Raw genomic sequence first — 26,416 nt, 5'->3', positions numbered from 1 at the left:
AAATCTTGCTTAGAAGTTTAGCTACCTTCCATAAATCTAATTTTTCAGAAGTACTTCTGTGAGAGACAGTGTGGCAAATCTTTTATAGGTGAGTTAAGTCATTCCCAATTGACTTTCTGATAGCAAAAAGGTCTTTGGATGATGATCCAGTTTAGCTACCCCACAGCAAACATGGTGGACATACAGTACAATTACTGACTTTCTTGCTGAATGTCCAAGCAATGGAGAGAAAACAGCAAAGGTATTCACAGAGTAAGTCCTTCTCCTCAGCTGACCTTTTATTTTGCCCATAAGAAACAATAGCTTGCAAGGCTTTTGCGGTTTAAGGAAAATATCCATTTACCTGCATGCCTGATGAGGGCACAGATCCAGCAGTATGAACTGCAAATATGTATTCTAACCAAGTAGCAAATGGCCAAATACTAGATCTTCAATAACCTGAGACCTGGGTTGACTTAAGTCTTGAAAGGTGGTATCAGATGAAGAGTGACTATCTTCTTATAACTTATCCATTGAACTAAAATTATTCTCTCTCTCTCTCTCTCTCTCTCTCTCTCTCTCTCTCTCTCTGTTTCTCTCTCTGACTTTCTCTCTCTCTCTTTGTGTGTGTGTATCTCTGTCTCTCTCTCTGTGTCTCTTTCTTACTATCTCTCTTTCTCTCTGTCTCTCTCTGTTTTTCTGTCTCTCTCTATTTCTTTCTCTCTGTGTCTTTCTTTTTACAGGACATATGTGAAGACATATCTGATCACGTCGAACAAATCCATGCTCTCCTAGAAACTGAGTTTTCCCTGAAGCTTCTATCCTACTCTGTCAATGTGATAGTTGATATCCACACAGTACAGCTCCTCTGGCACCAGCTGCGGGTCTCAGTTCTGGTTCTGAGAGAACGAATTCTACAGGGATTACAGGACGCAAATGGGAACTACACCAGGCAGACTGATATTTTGCAGGCTTTCTCTGAAGAGACAACTGAGGTATGTATAGCTTTTTCATAGGGAGAAGCATTCTTTAAAGCTTTCCTGTTGGGAAGAGTTTTAATATTTAGGGCCATGAAAGAGACATTTTTCTTCAGTTAATTATTATATGTAACTTTGGACAAACCCCTTATGTTACTATTGCTGAATCATTTTGGTTATCTTCAATTCTTTGTGACCCCATTTGGTATTTTCTTGGCGAAGATAACTAGTGTGGTTTGCCATTTACATCTCCAGCTCATATTACAGATGAGGAAACTGAGGCAAATAGGGTTAAGTGACTTGTCCAAGGTCATCACATAGTATCTGTGGTTAAATTTGAACTCAGGAAGATGAGTCTTCCAATTCCAAGACCAGCATTTTATTTACTGTAAAACCACTTGTTTGCCCTAAATTCCTTATAAAATTTTTAAGTCTTAATTTTCCTATTCTACAAAATGGGAAAGGTAGAGAAAGGATTCAGTGATTTTAGGGGTGAAATTCCTTATAAACTTTTTAAAATCTTAATTTCTCTATTCTGCAAAATGAAAAAGTAGGAAAAGAGTATAGTGATTTTAGGAGTGAAATTCCTTTTACAAACTTTTTGAATATTAATTCCCCCATTCTTCTAAATGGAAAGGTAGGGAAAGAGTATGGTGATTTTAGGGGTAGTATAGACATCAGAAAGGTAGTCTGGGATATTATTGGATTGCGGACCTGAACATGAAGTTAAAATAACCTGTTTTAACATCCTGTTTGTGATACACATTAACTCTATGATTGTGAGAAAGTCATACACAGATTTTAACTCACAAAGATGCATGTTCTAGTTTCAAGCCCAATGCTCTACCAACTGTACCACTTAGCTGCCTTAAATTCCTTATAAACTTTATTATTTTAATTTTCCCATACCACAAAAAGAAAAGGTGGGAAAGAATTTGGTGACTTTCTAAGACTATAAGTTATAGACAATTTGGCAATCTCCCTTAGTGGAGAGAATTTCAATCTCAGCGACAGATGAAATTTAGAAAAATGATGAAAAATAAATTAATTATTAGAACTTTTTAATCTTAATTTTTCCATGGAAAAGTAGGAAAAGAGTTTGGTGATTTTAGAGATGAAATTCCTTATAAACTTTAAAAATTTTAATTTCCCCATTCTACAAAATAGAAAGGTGAAAAAGTGATGTATTTGTGTTTTGTTTGTTTACTGCATCCTCCAAATTAGTACCAAAGTTCTATATTAACATAAAATTCAATCAATTATTGTTTTGGTTGCTTTGTGGAAAAAGGCATAGCCCAAAAGATACTTAACAGCTGTGTGTGTTGTGTGTGTATGTATATATGTGTGTGTGTGTGTGTGTGTGTGTGTGTGTGTGTGTGTGCATATATGCTTTTATATGTATATTTGGCAACTAAGCGTGTTGGATACCTACATGTCTTCCACAGGTACCGGTTCACTTTATTAGGATAAAGTCTCAAACATTGATCTATAAATATGGGAAGCTTAGAATATGAATCTAGTTCTAAATTTGATTGCTCTTAAATGGTGAAGATCCTTGGACCTATCTCCATATTTAAATATGTGAATTATCTCATGAAAGGGACTGCAAATGTCAAAAATTCCAAACCCCTCATTTAGGAAGTGAGAAAGTTGAGGCCCAGAGGGATAAAGTAAGAGAGCTTAAGTATTGCCCCAGATTATACAAGTAATGAGTAGATTTCTCATCTGTAAAAATGATCTGGAAAAGGAAATGGCATCCATTTTATTATCTTTGCCAAGAAAAGCCCTTACAAAGGCATGAAAAGTCAACTGAAGAACATGAAAAAGTTAATGAGAATGGAGTACAATAGTAAACTGATTATAAAGTAAGCCTGTTTGAATGTGAATATATATGCATATACATATGTATATTGTACATATGTGTATCATTTATGTGTGTGCATGTACATGTAATTGTGCATCTCACATGAATCTTTATCAACTTATAATTGTCTTTGTTATTATGCTTTCTCCTTTGTTTTTGTATTATCTCTACCTTATCTGTCCTACATTGGTGTAGAAAACCATAAGTAGACTCTTAAGTAGTGCAGATCACTGAATAAATGATTAATAGAAGACAAAGTATAGCTCCTTGGGTTCTTTGTCTTCTATTTACTCTAAGTCACTCATACCTGTCATCACCCAAAAATTAAGGGAAATACGGGAGGAAATTGGGATGAAATATTCAACCAAGTCTAAATAAATTCAGCTGGCAAAGATTTACAGACAAATGAAAGAGGAAATGGAATAAAACATGCTGTCAAACAAGAATAGTTAACATGCATGATTTAGTTTGGAATGTAGGATCTGAGCATTCCAGAAAAAGAAAGAATACATTTTTTAGGCATATGTGGATTGTATTAGAACATCAAAGTTCTTTTGTTTAGTTAACCAAAACACTTTTCTTGTTACATTAAATTATATATTTGGGGCCTAAAATGATAGATTTATATCATCTCCCTGCCAAAAAATGTGCATAATTTTTTAAAAATTATTTTCTCTACTGTGATATCAAGTCTATAACTGACAGACAAACACTTTAAAAACCCTTTCAAATGGAAGATGGTCATTGTGTATTAGAAGTAAATGCATTCTACTGACAGTAGTAACATTTTAAAATTAATATAGACCAGCATGATTAAATATAAAATGTGAACTGTAATTAGGACTTCTTTCCAGCAGTCATTCTTTCATCTATGAGTTCAACAACACTACTGAAATGTTAATATTATATAAACTCAAATATTTCTTCCACAAAATGCTTTTCTCTCTGGGAAGCTCCAAGTATTCCATTTGAGCCAATTAATAATTATGTATGGCTTTGTGATTTATGACTCAAAAGTTACAAATATTTATTGATTCTTTGTTTACAGACCGTAATACTTCTATTTTCTTGAAGTATTCATTCATTTTATTATTCAACAAATATCCTGAGTATTTACTATTTTCCTTAGCTCTGTGCTAGGCATTATGTGGTCTAAAAAGGTACAGAAAACATATTTTCTGTCTTCAAGAAGTTTCTCATTCTAGTTAAGGAGATAAAATTTATGAAACTATAACAATAAATGCACAGCAATATATAACTGGGTGGTACAATGATCAGTTTAGATGAGAAAGAGGTCATTGTGAGTAGTTATGATTGGGGAAGACTCATGAAATCATTCCTCTATCATTTCCGAATTTGATACTTTGAAGTTCTATGGTGAGGGGAAGAGTCAGAATGATGAAGTAATTCCGTATCCCATCTATTGTGATGAATAGAGTGATAGTTATGAAGTCAGGGAGACCCAAGTTTTAATCTTGCTTCGGGCATTTACTGGCTGTGTGTCCCTGGACAAATTACTTAACCTATCTGGGCCTTAGCTTTCTTATCCATAAAATGGGAATAATAATAGTACTTATCTCATAAGGTTATTGTAAGGCTCAAATGACATGTATGGAAAACATTTTATAATACCCAAAGCATAATATATATATATATATATATATATAGTTATTTTTATGTTTATCCTATAAAAATGTGCTATTCCAAATTTTTTTTCTTATTTATTTATTTTTGCAAGGCATTTGGGATTATGTGATTGGCCCAGATTCACATAGCTAATAAGGGTTAAATATGTGAAGTCCTCCTGACTACAGGGCTGGTGCTCCATCCACTGTGCCATCCAGCTGCCCCATTCATTTTCTATAATCTACTTATCATGTGATCTTATTCACTTATTATCTCAGAAGTACCAATGTGCATTTGAATTGCCTGTTATTTTTATCCTACGGGATTAATCCACCACCTTTATTGGCCTTAGATAGTCTCCATAATTTATATATAGTCTGAAATTTAAGGGAGCTTGTAGGTAATTATGTATAGGTTATCTACATCACTGGAGAAATGATCCATCCTGTTGAGATCACAGTTCCGTTAAAGCTTGTAACAGTATTTTCTAGTTAGTTTTAATTGTCTATAGGTTTAAGTGATGCAATTACAGAATATTTGTCCACAAAAGTCCTGCTTCTCAACATCATTGTGTAAAGATGACCCCAGATTATCTATGACTATGGCTTATGGCAAGAAACAGAGATATGCTGACCTGAGCTGTCGGTTCATGGACAATGTCTTACTTAGAATCCAAAAAGAAGGCGAACTTTTAATTGATGGGGAAGACTACTATATCTCCTATTCATAGATCATATTATACTGGTTCCATGAAGTCTAGAAACCCAAAAGGGAATCCTCCATGAAATCCATGTTCATTTCATAAAACCACAGAAATTCAGAAATGAAAGAATTTCAGTAGCCATTTAGCCCTTTCAGAAAAGAATCTCTGCTACAATGGTGCCATCTTCTGAGGCAGCCTATTCCACTGTGGGATCCTATCAGATTGTTAAGACAGCTCTTCCTGGTATCAGATCTAAATTATCCCTTTTATCATTTTTACCCATTTCTCCCAGTTCTGATTTCTAAAACCAATGAGTTAGTTATTTTAGGTCACTAAGGTAAAGTTTAGATATACTAACATGAAATAAACAAAAAAAGAGGGGTTCATTTATTGCATGTCCCTATATAAAGATTCAGACTGGTTCTGAATTAAATCCTTTGCTTATATAGTGCTTTGTAGTTTACAAGCACTTTATCTTAGTCGATAAGCTAAATACAATCATTCCTCACAATTTGGAGGCAGCCTGACCAGCAGAAATTGTACTGATTTTGGAATCAGGGCTCTAGGGTCAAATCCCAGTTATGCTACTTGAGATCCATGAAATCCTGAGCAAAGTCATTCAATTTCTTAGGACCTGAATTCACTTGCTGATAAAATGAAGGAGATGAGACTGGATCTTTTTCTAACTTGAAATTTGTTATGCTAAGAATTCTGTGAGGTGAATGAGGCATTAATTATTATCCCCACATAAGTCAGTATTATGATGTAGCAGTAAAAAAAAAAGTGAATTCAGTTTTTGGGTACATTGTGAGAGGGATAAGATTCAGAAAGAGTGAGATGATATTCTACTCTTTTCAAAATTCAACTGGAATATTGTGTTTATTTTGAGTACCATATTTTAAAAATATTGATAAGCTAGAGAGTATCCAAAGAAAAGCAACTAAAATGATTGAAGGGGTTTCAATTTATGCCCTAAGGTTCATTAGAAGGAGCTAGGAAGTTTAACCCCCAAAAAAGAGAAGAAATCTTAAGGAGAATTGAGAGATGAGAGCTATTCAAGTATTTGAAAGTTGGTCATGTGAAGGGGAGGATTTGGAGAAGAACTTGATTGAAAAAAGGGGGGGCAAACTGGGTACTATAGCTCCAAACCCTAATATCAATTTGAAGTAAACAAATGAAGTATTTTTAATCCCCACATTACAGATGAAGAAATAAAAGCTCAGACAAATTGAGAGACTTGTCTCAATATTAATTAGGGAAAGCAGATGGAGTCAGGAATGTCCTTTGGTTTGGGTTTCCATCTCAAAAATGGCTTTAGAGATTTAACAAAGAACCATTATTATTAAATATAAATATTTACATGATATCACAGTACTTACTATCACTAATGACAAAATCAAAAGGTATAAATTTGCCCCATAAGAATTACTGCATTATCATGGGGGAGGGGGAGGAGATAACTGAAAAGAATTTGCTAATTTTTTTAAAAAGTCATGTCAGTTCCATACTCATCATGCTGTGTTTAAAAAAAAGTCAGATCAGGGGGAAAGTACAAGAAAGAAAAGAACAACCAGGAAAGAAGCAACAACATCAATAAAAAAGATGAAAATACCATTTTTTGATCCACATTCAATCTTCATAGTTATTTCTCTCTGGATCTAGATAGCACTTCCTATCATAAGTCTTTTGGAATTGCCTTGAATGACTCATTATAGAAAAGAGCCAAGTCCATCACAGTTGATCATCATATAATCTTGTTACTGTATGCAATGTTCTCTTCTGCTCACTTCACTTAGCTTTAATTCATGTAAGTCTTTCCAGGCTTTTCTGAAATCATCCTGCTCATCATTTCTTATAGAACATTTTTCTTGGATTCCATATATATATATATATATATATAAAATATATTTCTTATATTCCGTTACCATCATATACGTTTTCATAACTTATTCAGCCATTCCCCAAGTGATGGGCATCCACTCAGTTTCTAGCTCCTTGCCTATTTATAAATGACTGTTGATAGTTAGGTCTTTTCACTATACTCAGAATTTATTACCACCTGAGCTCCTACACCCCACCTCCCACTCTAGAATGCCTTATTTTCTTCAAAACTCTTCTCTAATAAGAACTTCTATATGAAATATTTTTTTATTTCCCCAAATGCTAGTTCTGCCCCTCAAAAACCTTACCTCATATTTCTTTTATTTGTGCTTATTTAAATACATGTCTCCTCTCATAGAATGTAAGATCACTGAGGATAAGGATTGTATATTTTTTTGCTGTTGTATCTCCAAAGCCTAGCAGAATTTCTGGCACCTAGTTGGCACTTAATTCATGCTTGTTTATTATTTGATTTTTGGATTGAATGACATTGCATTGAATTTCTGTTTTTTGTTACACTATTGCTTTAAACAATGGAATTTTCTCCAGTATAAAGCTAGCATGATGATCTTGACCTAAGCATTTGCTAGGTTTTTGGATCCTATTTTGGAAGAAAAATATATAAAGAATGGAGCAAGATATGGGAGGAAACCAGAAGAGAACTTAATTTAGGGCAGTATGAAACTTGACATAGAAGTAACAATGTGTAGGCACTGATAAAGTATTATGCAGGTCTGAGGGGAAGCTTTGTAAAATCCCCAATAATAGTGCTTCACCTTCATGTTCACTTGCTAACAAAATTCAGTTTAAAAAAAAAAAAAGGATCCGGGAAGGGGTTTGAAAATAGAACTTCAGTGGCTTAATAATGAGTTAGGAAGCAACCAGAATTTCTTGCTTCTAGCTAGAAGAAAAGGTTTCCCTTAATATCTATGTGAAGATTGAAGTCTATAATAAAATGAATAAATTATCCTTCTCTGTAAAATATAACCTTCATCAAAATAGCTGCTGTATAATATATTATGAGGAGGCATATTTTGGATTGAGATATTGCTTGGCTGCTCTGACAGTGCTGGTGGCTGAGCACAATTAAATTCTATATTTTCTACAATAAAAAAGGCAATAAAAACCATACTCTCTTATCTCCCTATCCACTTGGGACTCTACTTCTTGCAAACAGTAGGCAGCTAACCTGGAGGCTTATCAAGAAGGAGGTTTGAAGACTAGGTATTTATTAACATTTTAAAGTGACTTTTTTTTTTAAGAATGGAGGGATGGAACTCATTACTCATCTGCTCTAGGAAACTCAGAGACCTTTCTTTTATTATTTCCTCGGTGAAAACTAGATGAATGCTTCTGATGATCATTCTTGAACACTGAAAAGAAAATATACACCTGATCTGACTTTCCTGCAAAAGTGGAGGGCTTGCTTCTTCTGAGTTACAAACTTTGGTACATACAAATATTTGACTTATGCCATGAGGGGCATAATGGGAGGGGATTTTCATGGGAGATTAAAGAAGTATTTATTGAGCCATGGAATTGCTCACCAGTGTTGCTTAGAGATATGTGTGAATGGTGGGCAAAAACTGCTATAGTCTCTTCTCTCTGTAGACCATTATTGGTGGCTGTAAAAATGGGAAGATTCTATTGTTTCATAGGCAGGGGAAGAAGTATTTCTCAGGCTATTTTATTTGTTTTTTAATCAATGCATCATGGAGTACAATTTCTCTTAATATAGGATGTTTAGAGTGCTGACGTGGAATCAGAAAGAAATGGCTCAGAGCTTCCTTCTGGAATTTGGTTGTTGTCCTTCCTACTTGAAGAGGACCAAAATGATATCATTATAATGGAGTCAAGATAAAGTGTGTCTGATTGTGACTTGGAAGACTCTACCATAGATCAGGCACTAATCATCTATACATTTGGAATGGAGATGTCTCCATATTTCATGTCTCACAATCAATTCCAAAGTTCTTCAAAGAGTTCTTGAAAGTGTCCTTGTGTCGCTTCTTCTGACCTCCATGTGAATGTTTGTCTTGTGTTAATTCTCCATAAAATAGTCTTTTAGGCAAATATATATCTGGCTTTCAAATAACATGATCAGCCAGTTGGGGATGTACTTTCTGCACAAGAGTTTGAATGCTTGGTGGTTCAGCTAGAGGAAGGACCTCAGTATCTGGTACCTTACCTTGTCAGGTGAATGGCAAAAATCTTCCTAAGATAATTCAAATGGAAGCATTCAGTTACTTATTATAATGTATTATATACAAGTATAACTTGTATATAATGTTATAATGTTTCACAGATATGCAACAATGAGTTAAGCACAAAGGTTCTGTAGACCTTCTATTTGGTAGGCAGACTAATACTTCTTCTTTCCCACAGTTTCTTTCAGAGCCTCTCCAAAACTGAGCTAGCTCTAACAATGCATGCTACAACCTTATTATCTATGCATATTCCTGGAAAGTATACAGACCTCTTATATCTCATATTCCTCATATGTAAAATCAGGGGATTGAACTTGAGATCCTTTCTAGCTCTTGTGACCCACTGACTACATATAGTTATCATATTTTTGACATATGTCATATATTTATGACAAATATCATTTACTTTTATGCTAAACATATATTTTTAAATTTTTATTTTACTTAATATGTTTTAATCTCTCCTCTCCCCTCAATTAATTATTTAATTTTATTATTTTATAGTATTTTATTCTTCCAAATACATGCAGAGTTTTCAGCATTCACTTTTGCAAAACTTTGTGTTTCATTTTTTTCTTCCTGTCTCCCTCCTCCCCCTTATCCAAGACAGCAAGCAATCCCATATAGGTTAAACATATGCAGTTCTTCTAAGAATATTTCCATATTAATCATGCTGTCCAAGAAAAATAATATCAAAAAGGGAAAAAAATAAGAGAGAAAAAAACAAGCAAACAACCAACCACAAAAGGTGAAAATGCTATGTTTTGATCCACATTCAGTCTCCCATAATCTCTCTCTGGATGTGAATGGCACCTTTTATCACAAGTCTATTGGAATTGCCTTGAATCTCTTCATTGTTGAAAAAACCCATGTCCACTCTGTAAATAATTTTAAAAAGAAAAAAATAAAAGCCTCATAACGAATATGCGTAGTATGGCAAAATACATTCCCACATTGACTGTTGTCCCAAAATTTTTGTTTCCTGCATAATTCCATTGTCTCTCAGACAGATGATTAGAATTTCTCATTGCAATGCCATATTTCAGCTATTTTGAGTACAAACATCCATACCTAAATGTCATTTTAAGTCTTATTTCTATGGGAAAATATGCTTGAAGTTCTGAAAATCACTACATTTAGACCTGGCAAGGACCTCAACATCATTTGGCCCAACTTGATCATTTTATAGGTGAATACAGAGAGGCCCAGAAGATATATAATCACAGATAAAAAGGTAATTTAAGTTGCATAGCTGAGGATTCACACCTAGAATTTTTGTCTCTAAATCCAGTGAGCTTTCCACAAAACCACTTTATCATAAAAGAAATTTATAAATCTACTTTTGGAAGATGGCTCATTTGGAAGTTTGGGGACTTGACAATATTGTTCAGTCATGTCTAACTCTTCATGACCCTCTAAACCATACTATGCCTTTTTTTTTAAATAAAATGGCAAAGTGACAAAAGATCATATAACTAGGAAATTTCTGAGGCTGGATTTGTGTTCAGATCTTCTTGATTCCAACACCAATGCTCTATTCACCAACTAGCTGCCATTTCACAATATTACTTGTTTTAAAATTCCTGTATATTTTTTGTGTTTGTTTTTATTTTATAGAGTTGACTATTGCTACAATTGCTGGTATCTGACTTCCTTATAAAATACATTTGTCTTAGAAGTAGACCTGAATTAAGTATAAAATTCCCCTGGTCTTTTTCTTTTTGATTAGTTATGAAAACTGATTGACCCCCTATAGAAGATACATAATGTTATACTGTGATACTGCTATTAAAGGTTATATTCAGAGAATATGTTTATTTGTCAGAATCTCCATAGTCAAGGATAGATATAATATAAGTGACAAAGGAATGTTATTATTTTATTGTCATTCCTTAACTCGCATGTGCAAAAATGTTTGTAGCAGCAAGGAACAGGAAACTGAGTGGATGTCTATCAGTTGGAGAATTGCTGAATAAGTTATGGTATATTAATGTTATGGAATATTATTATTCTGTAAGAAACAATAAGGAGGATGGTTTCAGAGAGGATTAGATAGATTTACATGAACTGATGATAAGTGATGTGAGTAGAACCAAGAGAACATTGTACACAGCAACAAGAAGATTATGTGATGTTCAATTCTGATGGATGTAACTCTTTTCAACTGTGAGATGATTCAGGCCAGTTCCAATGGTCTTGTGATGGAGAGAGAGACATCCACACCCAAAGAAAGGACTATGGAGATTGAGTATAGATCACAACATAATATTTTCATTTTTTTGTTATTGTTTGCTTTTTTGTTTTTTTTTTTCCTCATTTCCACCCTTTTTGATCTGTTTTTTCTTGTGCAGCATGATAATTGTGGAGACATGTATAGAAGAATTGCACATTTTAAAACATAAAATCATTTTTAAAAAGGAATCATTCCTTAGCAACTACCATAGAAGAAATAATAGAAGTAAAGTATTACAGATTTAGTTATGGGAAAAAAACTTGAGAGGTTACCTAGTCTCATTTTACTTAAGAGAAAATTTAGACTCAGAGATTGAGGGAGATACCCAGGATCACAAAGACTTGTAGATGGTATAACCATGATTTGGACTCCAAATTTTAATATGTTAACACCATGGTAGCACGGTGGGGTTAGATAGATAGATATTTAGACAGACAGACAAATATTTGAATGGATAGATGGCTGACTATATAAGATGATAGATGGAGGAATAGATACATCAGTAGAAAGAACAATAGACAGATATGTAGTTTTTTGTTCTATTATTTGTTTCAATTTTAATTTTTTTAAACTATTATTTTAAAAGGTTGGAAACTACTTTTGTAGACCAAATAGAATAAAATGCATAAAGTGATTTAAAAAAACCAACCCTTGTATTTCAAATTGTTCTCCCTATACTTCCTCCTCCCCCAAGGACAGTAAGCAATCTGATATAACTTAGACATGGGCAATTCATCTAAAAATATATTAAAATACTTTTAATCAAAATTTATATTTTTAAAAAACATATTTTCATAATATAGATTAAAAACTGTAATGTTCTTCTCTGAAGTATAATATTCTCTGGGAGCAGGTTTTTGGGAGGCTTCTGGAAGCAGCCTTAGTTTCAATTCAGAGTAATAATCACCTCAAATGCAGCCAGTAGTCCAAATCCTTTATTGTCTCCTTTTAAGTCTTGTCTCCTTCCTTGGGCCTGGTTAGCTTCCTTAGAGGCCTTTTTCTCTCCTTGGTTCCTGCCGCTAGTCCTTTGTCTCTTCCAGCTTCAGCCTCTAGCTCCCTCCAAATGTCTCCAGCCAGCACAAAGGTGGAATATGGAATGAATCTGACTCTGCCTCCAAGAGTGGGTTTATCTCTTAAACTTGTGAATCTCCTGGACTCAATCCTGGTTGAGGCTCCTAGCTTATATATGCTTTCTTAAAGGTGTGAATCTTAAAGGTGTGAAAGGTGTGAACTCTAATAAGTACTGTTTATTAGTGAACTAGAGAACTGTTAAATACTATGCTAAATTAGAAAATTATTGTCTCTATCAATTCCAGTGACTTAGCACCTTGTAAGAATTCTAACAAAATCTATAATGTGTTAAGTGCCAGGATACAAAGAAGGGCAAAAGACAGTCTCTGCTGTGAAGGGATTATATATAGATGATGTATAAATTATCTACAGAATAAATTAAAATAATCAAAACAGGAAATACTTTTCTTAATATAGGTAGCTCTACTTTGTAGTATTTTTGAGAGATCAAAATATCTGATTTATCTAAAAGAGAATTTTCCAGGGAAATTTTTAATTGAGGTAAATTAACAAAAGTAGTATATATTTTTGGACTTATAAAATTAAAAAAAAAACAATTCAGGATGAAATAGGTATATCTGGGTCAGAATAAAAGCATTTCTACTAAGACTGTGTCTGCCATATTAAAAAAAATTTCCCAGTATTTAAGATGTTGATTGTACAAAGCCATGTGGTCGTTGAATGTTATCCATCTATATATGACCCTCTAGCTACCATTTACATTGATTACATTTCCAAATTTTTCTCTAATGTATGCTAATAATTCATCTGAACAGCAATGAAGTTTTGTGCCGTCATCCCTTCTAGGTTGCAGGGGCTTCATGTCCCTGTGATCTGGAAAATCTGGGTAAATTTTTTTCACCCTTACTTTGTATCAGAGAATAAAACTGAGTTTTGAGGTTTTTTTACTCATGGAGCATTAACACAGTACCTTATCATAAAATTTGGATTAAGTACTTGGTCATATATCATTTACTGGCCTTTTCATGCAGCTTCCACAACTCTCCAAATATTACTATTTAATTTTTATACTGGTCCAAGCTCTATTGAAACTGTGACAGGAAAAGTCACAATTATGGAAGGACTAATTGTAATTGATGGTGCATTTCCTCAAACCATTTCTGTTGTCTGTTCCAGGGTCGTCTGGACTCTTTAACTGAAGTGGATGACTCAGGGCAGTTAACCATCAAATGCTCCCAGAATTACCTGTCCCTGGATTGTGGTATTACAGCTTTTGAACTGTCTGACTACAGTCCCAGTGAGGATTTGCTTGGTGCCCTGGGTGATATGACCTCTGGCCAGGTTAAAACCAAGCCCTTTGACTCCTGGGGTGAAATGGAAAAAGACTTCCCAGAAATTATTAGAAGTGTTGGTCTCCTTACAGTATCTGCTGATCCTGTTCCTCCCCAGGACATGGAAGCCACTAGCGAGGAAGGAACTCACCTGTCACTGTCAGCAGGAGATGAAGGGAGAAGTGATGAGAGTAAAGTCATACCTGTAGCCAATGAACCTCAGGTCTTACCCCCTCCTGGTTCGGCAGGCTCTGGGCAAAGGAAGGACAGGTCACGTTCTTCTGCTGCAGAGACAAAGGAGAACCATTCCTCATCCAAACCAGGTGCAAAAACACATGCTCCTCTCTCTGAAAATCCAACCCCCAAGAGGTCAATAAGAGACTGTTTTAATTATAATGAAGATTCTCCCACACAGCCTACTCTGCCCAAACGGGGCCTTTTTCTTAAGGAAGACACTCTAAAAAATGAACTCAAAGATAGTGATGGGAAAAAACAGATGATGTTCTTCAAGGCAGAAATGAGTAGAAGTACCCCCTCACTGTTGGATCCACCAGACCGGTCCAAGCTATGTCTGACCCTGCAATTCTCTTATCCGAACAGCCCATCGGCAGTTAGCCAGTCTTATGAGTGTTTGCACAAAACGGGCGATGGGAATATTGACCCAGTCAAGGGCCACTTTAAAGAAACCTCTTCTAGTCTAGAAAGACTTAATGAGTACAATCGTAAAGAAAAAGCCCCTCGAAGAAAATCTGATGAAACTTCTGAGATTATAATTTCACATCAATCAACTAAAGAGGGACCTGGTACTGAGGCAACCAAACCAGCTGAAAATACTAAAAGCTCAGTGATGCTGAATGGAATTCCTTCTTGTATTTCCAAGTCCAGAGAAAGGCCAGAGACAGATTCTGCTTCCACATCCTCAACAGATCTTAGCAATCCAGGAAACCTGAATGCTAAGTTGTCCCCTACCAGTATACCACCAGTTTCCCAAGGAAATGACTCTGTATCTGTCTCTGACCCCGTCATCTCCCCATTACCCATTCTTTCAAAAAACAAAAGCAAAAAATGTTATTCTTCCTCACCAAGTCATATTGCTAGAAATGGCCATGTTGTGGAGGCCTGGTATGGTTCTGATGAATACTTAGCTCTTCCATCCCACCTTAGACAGACTGAAGTGTTAGCTTTAAAGTTGGAAAATCTGACAAAACTCCTGCCCCAGAAACCTAGAGGGGAAACTATTCAGAATATTGATGACTGGGAGCTGTCAGAAATGAATTCAGATTCTGAAATCTATCCAGCATACCAGATTAAAACAAAGCACAGAAGGTTAGGAAGAATATCCCCTAGTTCCTCAAGTGATATTGCATCTTCCCTGGGGGAAAGCATTGAATCTGGGCCTCTGAGTGATATTCTTTCTGATGAAGAATTGTGCATGTCTACATCTGGCATTAAAAAATATAGAGCTGAAAAGTCAGAGATAGCTCCATCCTCCAAGAAAAATGAGAACTCTGCCTCTAATAAAACCGCTTTAATTCAGCAGTTGATGGAAGATATCCAGCATCAAGACAACTATGAAACAATCTGGGAAAAAATTGAGGTAAGATGCTTTCAGAAATCAAAAAACTGTAGTCCTAGTGACTGGCACAGAGTAGGTACTTAATATAGATTTATTGAGTGATTGCTAGTCATCATACACCAATCCTGTTATCCCTATTGTAGAGATGAAGAGCTTTTTAAAAAAAATCTGGAAACAATTTTTGTTATTTTGATAAATCTACCTTTTGTTCTCTTAAACTGTTATGAAGTGGAAAAAAGAACTATGTTCATTACATTGGCCCAAGTATATGTCAATAATAACTGCTCATCAGTCCTTCAACATGTTGATCATCTTGAATCACTATATTTGTGTTTTACAGAGCTCTTTGCAATCAATGCTGTTTGAACAGAACTGAGCATCTAATCAAATGGCAAGCACAAAATAAACAGTACATTAGGCAGCAAATATTTTTTGAGCTTAATTAACTGGATGTGGTATCTAAGCTATATTATTCCCAATACTTGTAAATTCTGTCTGCTCATCCCATCCCAGAACAAATACTTCTATTTTAGATAGAAATTGGGTCCAATTCAATTCACTAGGAACATGCTTTCTTTTAATCTCTATATCATTTACATGTTGACTAACAATCATTATAATCTAGTTCAACTTAATACACATACTTTCTAAAGTACCTAATATGTGCAAGACACTGTGCTAAGTGCTGAGAATACTAAGATAGAAAATGAAAGGATCATTCCCATCAACAACTGACATTCTAGGTATATCTAGCATCATGCACACATCTCTAGAACAAGGGGAACTTTGGTTTTGTGGGAATAAATAATTCTGATCCCAAAGATTGGTAACTATTGTAGTTGTCATGATTTTTACTTCTATAGAGTGTCATCCAAAAGTATTTCTAATTCTTTTGCTGATCCTAGCATAGAGATGATAGAGATGCAGCATAGGGTGGTAGACAATACATTAGGCTTGAGGTCCAGAAGACTGGTTCACATCCCACTTCTGATACTTACTAATTGCAGGACCTGAGAAGCTCACTTAATATCTGGTTTATGCCTAAGATTCATCTACCTAAGTAGATAAAAGAGTAGAACTCAAAGATTACCCATGATCTGTGAGTCTGATAGAGGGATTTCTCACTCTAATGAAATCAAAGATCTTTCCTATGTTTCTATACAAACATGACAGGTAATCCAGATTAATAAAGATAAATTATTGGTTTCAGATCTCTATAATGCCTAAAGTGGTATTATGCACCTACATTACATATCATTCATTTGATAATTCTCATTTATAATCCAGTGAGGTGGACAAGGAGGATATTTTTACCTCCATATTTTACAGATGAAGAACTAAAGCCTTGGAAAGATAAAAAAATTCCCAGGATCACATGGTTACTAAGTGACAGAGCAAAGGACTGGACCCAGATCTTTTACTTCTTTTTACTATACCTATTTGCCTTGGTTAGGGTGGCTGTGAAGTCAATTTCATACATGACTTGTATAATTTCAGTATATTGCCTAATTTTTTGGATGGAAAACAGGTATCAGAGGATGTAGAAGACTGAGAGAGGAGAGGAAGTGGAGGCACTGATAGTTATTGATACTTTCTCTACTACCTTTTTTTTCTTGGATATCTCTGTAGAGAGATGATCTTTGAAACCATGGGAACTGGTAAGATCACTAAGTGAGAGAGAAGAAAAGAGGGCCCAGGACAGAGTCTTAGGGATAATCATATTTGATAAATGTGATATGAAGAAATATGTAGCAAAGTAGACTAAGAAAGAAGAACCTGGAGAGAACAGTATCCTGAAAACCTAGTGAGAAGAGAATATCTCGGATGAGATAATTTGTGATTCTGTGCATTCTTTAATGTTTTATAGATAGATCTCCTTTTAACTCCCCATTCTTTCATCAAGTTTTTTGAAATTATTACATTGGATTCCATTTTCCCCTTGTTTTTAATGATCTTCATTAAAAAAAAAATCTGTGGGGGTGTATGTGCAGTTAGTTGGTGTAGTGGATAGAGCATCAGCTTTGAAGTCAGGAGAACCTGAGTTCAAATTTGACCCCAGACACTTATACTTCCTGGCTGTGTGACCCTGGGCAAGTCTTAATCCCAATTGCCTCAGCAAAAAAAAAATCTGGGTTACTTTTCAATGTCTTATTTAAAAGAGGCCTAATACCATTACTACAATTACTGGAGCTATCAATGAGTTGGTGATGAACCAGTCCAATGACTGGGTGAGTTGTATATTTTTCAATTGCTGATATCTTCTTGAATAGGTTGAAATGGTTTATTAGATAGGTTTTGTAGATAGGTTGAAAATTTCAGGATTCTGTTCTTTCTTCCACAGTTTTCTTAAGTATAAAATAAATTGGAATAAATGCTTCAAGAGAATTCTGCAACTAATCCAGTAAGAACAACACATGGAATCTCAGGCTCTTAAACCCTCAGATGCATTTAAATTTTCTTTGGCCTGAAAAAAAAGCAAGAAAATAGATTTAGAATCAACTTTCACTAAAAAGACATTTTAAATAGATATTTACCACTTTCTAATAATAAAATTCTATGAAATTAGTGAACAGACCAGAGGTGTTCTTTCATTACACAAAAAGAAATGAATTATGTAGCTTGGCAAAAAATCCACTTAGTTAAAAAAAATCAGGTATGCCAGGTTAACAGGTAAATAATTACAAAATGTACTTCCTTAGAGAGTAAGGGAAACTAATGTATACATCTTGAGTAATGACTATTGTACAGAACATTGGAACAGATGCAAAGAATTGTGATATATTGTTCCTGTCTTCATGGAACTTTTAGTCAAGGTAAGAGGAATGTCATATAGTCCTCAAAAGTAAAATTTTCCCACAAAGCTATATTTTGTGAGTTCTTTATGAGTTGGGTTGCTTTCAGCTTCATCTTTGTAACTTTGGTATTTAGCACAATACTTTTTACTTAGTAGGTGTTTAATAAATGTTATTCAAATGTTTGAATTTGAATAAATGCCAAGTGAATGATACAGACAAGTACTATATCAACTCAAAGAAGAACAGTATCTCTGTGGACTGAAGTCATGGAAGAAGCCTGGCTTTAATAAACCATTCCACAAAATAGGTTTTATATCTTTTCTTTTTAAAAACTAGATTTATTCCTCTCAATGGTAGATAAAAATTCAAACCATTTTTCAAACTTTTTTTTTCAAAAATTGAACTTTATATCACACTTGAATACTTAAATATAAATAACAACCTCCAAGCTTTAAATGGTATGCTTTCAAGTCCCATTTTTTTAAAAAGCAGCTGTTTTTTCCAGATGAAATCTTACTTTGCTGAAGACCTGTTTATTATAAAATAATACAGATAAAGAGAACTATAAATATCGTGTTTTACTTCGGTATATTGGGGTAACATTAGGAAAAAAATATCCTTTTGGATATTTCCTAGTCCAACTCCCTCATGTTACATGTTTTCTAGTCATGCTAAAATCTTAAATTATCCCAGAGAAAATATGCTTTATTAATAAATACAAGTTGTTATTCAATTAAAAATTTTTTTTTAAATAGAGAAATTGTTATTCTTTTTAGTAGAAATCTAAATATCTTTATAAATGACAGATTACAGCATGTTGGATATAAGTCAGAGAGTCAGCTGCTGATGGGTATTTTTGTCCGAAATAAATCTCTGACCAGATTTAAAGCTTTTTAAAGGCCAACTAAGTACTATTCATGCACATCATTTATTTCTGTTTCAATAATATAAATACTCCAGAGAATGTCTTTCCTTTAGAGCCTGAAAAAAAGTAAAATTGTGGTTAAATCTTGATTTTGTTGTGGCAGTTTTGACTGCCCAGAGAAAAATAAGGGTAATATCTGTGTTAGGCAATCATCAGTTTCTAATACCAGGTGGATACTTTTAAGTAGATGATCTTTTGCCCAGGGGTTATTTTGGGGTGGTATTCAGACAGGAATGTATCCAGTGTCATTGAATTGATTAATTATCAACAGTCTTTTTCTGGACACTATTCTTTGGCCAGGAGTCTGAAGCCCTTTTATATTTGTCAGGACTTTAGGTTTCTGTATCTTGACTGTTATTTATAACAAATTCGTTCAGATGCCATGCTATTTATACTAAACTTCCTTACATCATACTGCATTAATTTCTTACCATATTACCAGGCTTTGAAATCTAGCCTGCCCCAAGAGCAGTATTTAAGTTTCTCTTAGTACCTTAAAAAAGCAATGTGGTTTAGTGGATGGTTGGTAACAATAGAGTCAGGAGAACTGAATTGACAATCTGACTTTGAGGCATATTGGTTGTGTAATCTTACAAAGTTATTTAAACTCTCAATGCCCCAGGCATCTGTGGAAGGAGTTCTCAAGCTCATTGTTCTTCATGAAGCTGAAATTACAGATCCAGAATCCAAATTTTTTTAATGCAATTCATATTTTTTTAAGTGTAAGACATGTCCCATTCACAGACCTTAGCCCAAAGCAGTCCTGTGCTTTGTAGTAGGGAAAAGAAATAGAGTCTTTTGTTGTTTACCATCAACAAAGTCATCATATCTGATGCAAATAAATCAATAAATAAAATATCCCCCAAATTAATAAAATATAAGGCATGTATGCATATGAAAGATATGTATGTCAATCTGAGTTGTCTAAATGTAGTTTGTGTGAATTATTGATAGGTAGGACCTGAGGACTGGAGGAAAGGAGGAAAAGTAGGAAGATAACTAAAGGTTAAAGGCAGGCAAACATCTAGCTACTGTCACATTAGGTGCTTTCCTTTGGTCTTCAAGGAAAAATTATACTAAAATTATACCTATCTATTCCTGAAAAATAGTCTAAAGGTGCCATAGAGTCACAAAATCCACTTCCCTGGTCCCTATTTTAGAGGGAGGGCTTACTTTGAGTTTAAACTGGCCAGTTTGATTCCTTGTCCTTAAATTCTAATCACAAAGGCTATTGCAAAGAGTGAATGACAAGTTGATCCAATTTGTTTAAGCAAATACTAAACAGGAATCGGCTATTTATACAGATTAAAATATACCAAACAATGTTCAGAGTTTTTTTGAACTCCCCTTTATGCTACCCTCTCCCTTTCCTTCCTCTTTCCCTTCCCCTTCTCCCTTACCCTTTCTCTCTCTTTTCTTCCTCCCTTCCCCCTCCCTCTCCTTCTTTCTATTTTCTTCTTCCCCCCTCCCTCCCCCTCTCCTCTCCTCCCTCTCTCTCCTTCCATCCTTCCCTCCCTCTGTCTCTGTTTTTTTCTCTCTCTCCTTCCATCTATCTCTCCTTCCCTCTGTCTCTCCTTCCCTCTGTCTCTGTCTCTCTCTTCTTCCCTCTGACTCTCCTTCCCTCTGTCTCTGTCTCTTTTTCTCTCTGTTTCTCCTTCCCTCTCTCTGTCTCTCTCCCTGTCTCTGTCTCTCTCTGCCTCCCCTCCTCCCCCTCTCCCTTCCCCCCCCTCCCCCCCCCCCCCCAATTTCTCCCCTCTTCTCTCTCTCCCTCCACTCTCTCCCCTAATCTCTGTCTCCCTCTACATTCAGTCCCCAAGAGTCTGGCACCATGAGTGCCCTCTCCAAAGCTCTCACACCAGCTCCATCCTTCATCAGTAATTTCTCCAACACTCTGATGTCATGACTACTTAATATCACTCAAAATGCCCCAGAATTAGTTGAAAACTTGACATTTAAGGTTTTTTGTTGCTTTTTTTTTTTGTTTTACGGTAGAGCTCTAATGTCCATTGTGGAAAAACCCTGTGGAAATAAGACTGACTCCCTAAATTCAAACACATTCTTTACTGTCTGATTCATCTGGTGCACTGGGATTGGGTCAGGGGTCATAGCCATCATGCAATCTTTCCCTGTACTGGCTAAGCTTGAGGCATTCACATCCTCAGCCAGTCCAGCTGTGGCCTTCATGTCCTCCTGTGATAGCCAAAAGAGGATTGATTTCAGCTAGATTCAAGGCTGAGAGCAAATTTGTATTATGTATCTCCTCTGCAATGTATATGCTTTCCCAATGAGTCAACTCATCCACAGAGAGAATCCTTGTTTCTGGAACCAGTAAAGGGTTGAAAATGTCAATATGAAAGATTAGGTGAATTGCTCTTTGTTTTTTAGTGATCAGTTGATCAAATCTCTGCTCCATGACCTTCTGGATTTTAAGGTGGTCAATATCCCTCACTGAATTTTTTTTTGGCAGAAAAAGCTTATTCATATCAGATATTTAAATTTTCCATCTTTTGTCTTGTTTTAGCCAGTGGTGTCAATTATTGAGGAAAATGTTTTCTTGATATAGCTTTTTCTAAAATGTTTCCTCTTATGCTTCAGATAGCCCATTTCTGATTTTGGGTTGACTTGTTTTTCTCACAGGATGAGATGTCACACTGATTTTTATCATTTAGAGTTGTAACCAGACCATACTGAGAGAATTTGGAGAATTTTTGAAAAAGAACTATGTAGAGTATGGATTCTTATCTAACAATCTAATCTCTTTTTCTCCTCCTATTCCCCCCTCTCTCTCTGTCTCTCTCTGTCTCTCTCTCTCTTTGTCTCTCTCTCTCTGTCTCTCTCTCTCTGTCTCTGTCTGTCTCTCTCTCTCTCTCTTGCTCTCTCGCTCTCGCTCTGGCTTTAGCTCTCTTTGGCTCTTTCCATTAGAGGAAGCATGATATGATGGGCTTAAAGTCTGGATGACCTGAGTTCACATTCTTCCTCAGACATTAAAGATAAGTTGGGTGATCCTGGACAAGCCAGTTAACCTCCCTGTGCCTCATTTTCTTCATCTATTAAATGAAAAGATTGAATTTCATGGTCTCTAAGATCCCTTACAACTCTTAAGTCTTTGATTCTATGATCCTATAACAAGTCTTATGGGAACAAATATTTCTTTAAGGGGAGAGTTGGAGAAAATGGTAGAAAATGCATAATAACAACTCATAATAACAAAGAGGAATGAAGATTGGACCTGTGATTTTATTACTTTCATGAGAGTCCAGGTGAGAAAACTTCCTCTACTAATGCAAGTCAGCATCTTCTCTACAGCCTTTAGTTTTAAAGAGATGCCAAAACCAGATGGAAAACACTCCCCAAACTATATCTAGATTAAAATACATTTGGGAAGTGTTTAACAAAATAAATTAAAATATGATAAAACTAGATAATGTTAACTTGTGCTTTTCTAAATTATATGCTGCCCCAGGAATTCATTTCCATTTGTGTTTGATCTCACCTACCTAGGGTACTGAGCAGTTAAGTGACTAGTCCAATATCATGGAGGAAATATGCGTCAGGAATGGGATTTAAAACTCAGGTCTTCTTGGCTTTAAGCCTGACTCTATCCATCTGGCAATGGTGTTTATCAATAACAAATATTATAGGATTAGTTATCTCATATGAATTAATATTTGTAAAGTGCTTACCACAGTTTCTAGTATATAGTATGAACTATAAAATGACTGATCATTATTGTTGTTTGTTATTTATCAGTAGCTGCTGTTTATAAAATCTCTGAAAGTTTTGTAGGATTGTAAATGCCAATGCCTGTTGAGTGAGTTGTCAGTATATAATGTCCTGCTCATGTGTATAAATGTTTATTGAATGAAGAAATTAGTGGTTTTGAGTTTTATCCTGTACAGAAAGGAGAACACTCAGAAGGATTAAGAAAAGAAGTTGTGGGACATACTGGACCCAAACAAGAAGATTTGGATTTAAATCCTGTCTCTCAGTTAAAGTTTTCAGATTAAGGACAACTGACATGATGAATCTGTCTCAGTGGAATAAATTTCCACACCAGTGAAACCACAGATTCTGACCTACACATACAAAGGGGACCGTGGGAGATGGATTAGAGGCAAGCTGTTAAATTAGAAAACTGTCCTATTAGTCTAAGTTTGAAAGAACCTGCTGGCCGTGGGACTTAGAACAGAGAGAGACAGATGCAAGGGACATAAAGGAAGACCAGACGAGGTGGTGATTGATTGGATGAGAAGGTCAGAGGAGAGGGAAGAATCTGAGAGAGGGAAGCTTTCAAGCTTGAGGTTTGGAGCTTGGAAGGTGTAAAAATATTTTGGACCACGAGGTGTCAGCACACTCTCGCTTCTCCCACATTATTTGATCACTCCTGATCCATCTCCTTTAGGAGATCTCTGCCTGGTTCACGATTACTAACCGTGGGTGTCCCGCAAGCTCTGTCCTGCACCCTCGTCTCTGGTTCCTCTATGCTATTTCACTTGGTGATATCGATGAGCTCCCATGAATTGAACGATCATTTCTATTTTGATGATTCTTGAATCTCCTTCTTCAGCCCTAACCCCTGTGGTTTCTGGTTTTGCATTTTTAGCTGCCTGTTGGGCATTTCAAATGGATGTCCCATAGAAATTTTAAACTCAGAATATCCAAAACCAACTTGTCTATCACCTCCGCAAATTCCGCTTCTAATCTGTCCCGTTAATTCAAGAATACCACATTCTCCCTGTCCGTCAGGCTCATAACCTAGGTCATTTAAACATTTCTTTGCTCCCTCACCACCACGCCTATATCCAATTTCACCTCAAGAGTTTTCAGTTACCATAGTAAAATCTTTTGCATAATCCTCCTTCTCTCCTCCAACACAATCCCCACTCTCCTAAAGGTCCTCATCGCCTTAAGCTTGGGCTAGGAGCCATTGCCCTGCCTTCTCGGAGGACCAAAATGGCGTTTCTAGGTAAGAGTCAAGTTTCCGACTGCGGCCGATTAGATCCTTGCGAGCTTGGAATGTTCTGCCCCTGGTCCGATACAGGTAGTTCCTACGAACATTTGGGGTGACTTCTCTAACTTTACACATCGTCTTCAGTTCTTCAGTTCTGAGCTAGTTCAGTTGCGCTTTGCTGGTTGGTTCGTCTGCCACAAGACTCTCCTCATTCCTGTCCATCCATTCAGCTGTCAAATTCTTCCAAAGTACGACCATATCTATTTAATAAACTAACAACTAGGATCAAATAATAAATCCTGTTTGCCGTACCCTTCTCTTCCCCTTCCCTCACCCTCCCACACTTTTTCAGTCTTAACACCTTACACACCACCACATGCTCTGTAATAGTGATCTCCTGGGTAAGTCCTCCCTCAAACAGCTCCATCTCAAGTCCAGACAACTTTCTTTATCTGTCTTCCATGTCTAGAATGCTCTTCCTTTTCTTCTGACTGACTCTTGGCTTCCTTCAAATCTGAGCTAGAATCATACCTTTCCCAGGAAGACTTTCCCTCTCCCTCTTCCCTCTGTTGATTATTTCCCATTTATTCTGTGTGTAGCTAATTGATACTTAAGTTATTTGTGTGTTGTTTTCCCCATTAAATTGTGAACTCCTTGAAAACAAGGAGCATCTTTTATGTTTTTTGATATACCTATACCTTAGCATAGGATCTGACATATACAAGATACTTAATAAATGTTTTCTGACTAACAGTAATAGAATATTAGACTTGGAATTAGAAAGACCAAAATTTAAATTCCAATTTACATATATATTGGCTTTATTACCCTGATTAAGTAAACTGAACCACTCTCATCCTCAATTTCCTCATCTGTAAAATAAGGATAATAATAGTATTAGTGCCATGCTGTGAGGGTCAAAACCTTAACATACTACACACATATATAGCCACTGGTATAATTATTAGTTATAAAATCTCCCAGGAGGACAAATGAGAGGAATTAAGGCATTTTTAAAATAGAGAAAAGATGAAGGTCATCTTGTATACGACGACAAAGGTCTCTCTTGATGCTAATATCTTATAGGACAAAAAAAAATTGAATTTAAATTTCCAACTAATTTGTAATGGTATTTCTTATTCATACCAAGAACATTGTTCAAGATAAATCAATAAGAATCTTAGTTACCCTAAAGCAAATACTTTCCCCCTTAATAGAGAGTTTTGGGTCCAAGAACTCTCTATTGAGGCAAAGACAGTACAGAAGCTTCTAGCAAATCAAAGCCTGATAAAATGGTAATTTACTACCATCTTGAGGCTGTATCTTGTTACTGCATGTAGGTTAGAGTGAATTAGTATCCTATATGTTTCTCACAGAAATGATTCTATTTTTTCATTTCAATAAATATAATTTGCAACTAAAGCAAGATTATAACAAAATATTTTTATTTATTAATATGGAAAACTATATTATTTTTATTTAATAAATATTATAACAATCAATAGAATTTGTTTTATAATACTTTGCTAATAAATTGCATATAAGAGCAAATTTTTCTGTGATGAATGAAAGCTAAAAGAGAAATTAACTTAGTGCTTATAATTCTTGGTATAGTAATGAATTCTCTAATATCTTTAGATAATAGAATTCCAGGATTTTTTTTTTAGATAGAAAAAATGTTGTAACCTGGGAGTCAAAAGATCTGAAGGTATCTCTATTCTAATAAGAATGAGCCATATAATATGAACGAACAAGTCACTTAACTTTTATGGTACTCTCTCTCTTCATATTTTGGTATTTTGTCAGAACTATCAGTTTAAATCCCTATCCTTTTTTGTCTTCATAGCCTACCCGCTTTCAAAACCGTATAGATTTGAGAATTTAAAACTATGGTTTCATCACATTTGACTCATCAAAATGTTTATAGTAGAAGAGATCTAGGAAGTTGTATAAGGCACTGAGAGGTTGTGATTTGTCCAGGGATACAAGGTAAGGTTTGGATGCTTCCCCTTTGTAGTTCTCTGGAAAAAGTTCTAGGTAGAAAGTAAATTCTACAAACTAAGTCCTTCCTCAAAATTAACTTTCTCAAAACTGGTTCTTTTCTCAGAGTATATAATGCTTACTGGAATGCTATCACATATCAGAAGCAGTATTGGAATATGAGTCTTTGCTATTCTCTTCCCTATGCTTTGTTCACTAAGCCCTGGCTCTTACCATTAAAAAAAATTGGTTTCAACCAATGATTTTATTGGTGTAGGGAAATACTAATGAGGAAACATCCTCTATAACTGTTCTGAAATTTATAATCCTAGAGGATTGCTTGGGGCATTGAGCAG

General features: G+C 35.3%; 1 protein-coding gene across 4 annotated transcripts in view; it reads left to right on the top strand.

Annotated features, from left to right (window-relative positions):
- Positions 1-26,416, top strand: part of AKAP6 (A-kinase anchoring protein 6) — a 560,862-nt gene that overhangs the window by 204,422 nt on the left and 330,024 nt on the right. For all 4 annotated transcript variants that reach the window (XM_031952248.1, XM_031952249.1, XM_031952250.1 and 1 more), the window contains exons 3-4: positions 723-974; positions 13,679-15,430. In XM_031952248.1, the coding sequence (XP_031808108.1) occupies positions 723-974; positions 13,679-15,430 (2,004 nt within the window). The remainder of the gene's footprint in view (positions 1-722; positions 975-13,678; positions 15,431-26,416) is intronic.

Source organism: Sarcophilus harrisii, chromosome 2 (assembly GCF_902635505.1).
Source record: "Sarcophilus harrisii chromosome 2, mSarHar1.11, whole genome shotgun sequence".
In the NCBI taxonomy this organism is placed as follows: domain Eukaryota; kingdom Metazoa; phylum Chordata; class Mammalia; order Dasyuromorphia; family Dasyuridae; genus Sarcophilus; species Sarcophilus harrisii.
This window is presented reverse-complemented; position numbering and strand designations above follow the sequence as displayed.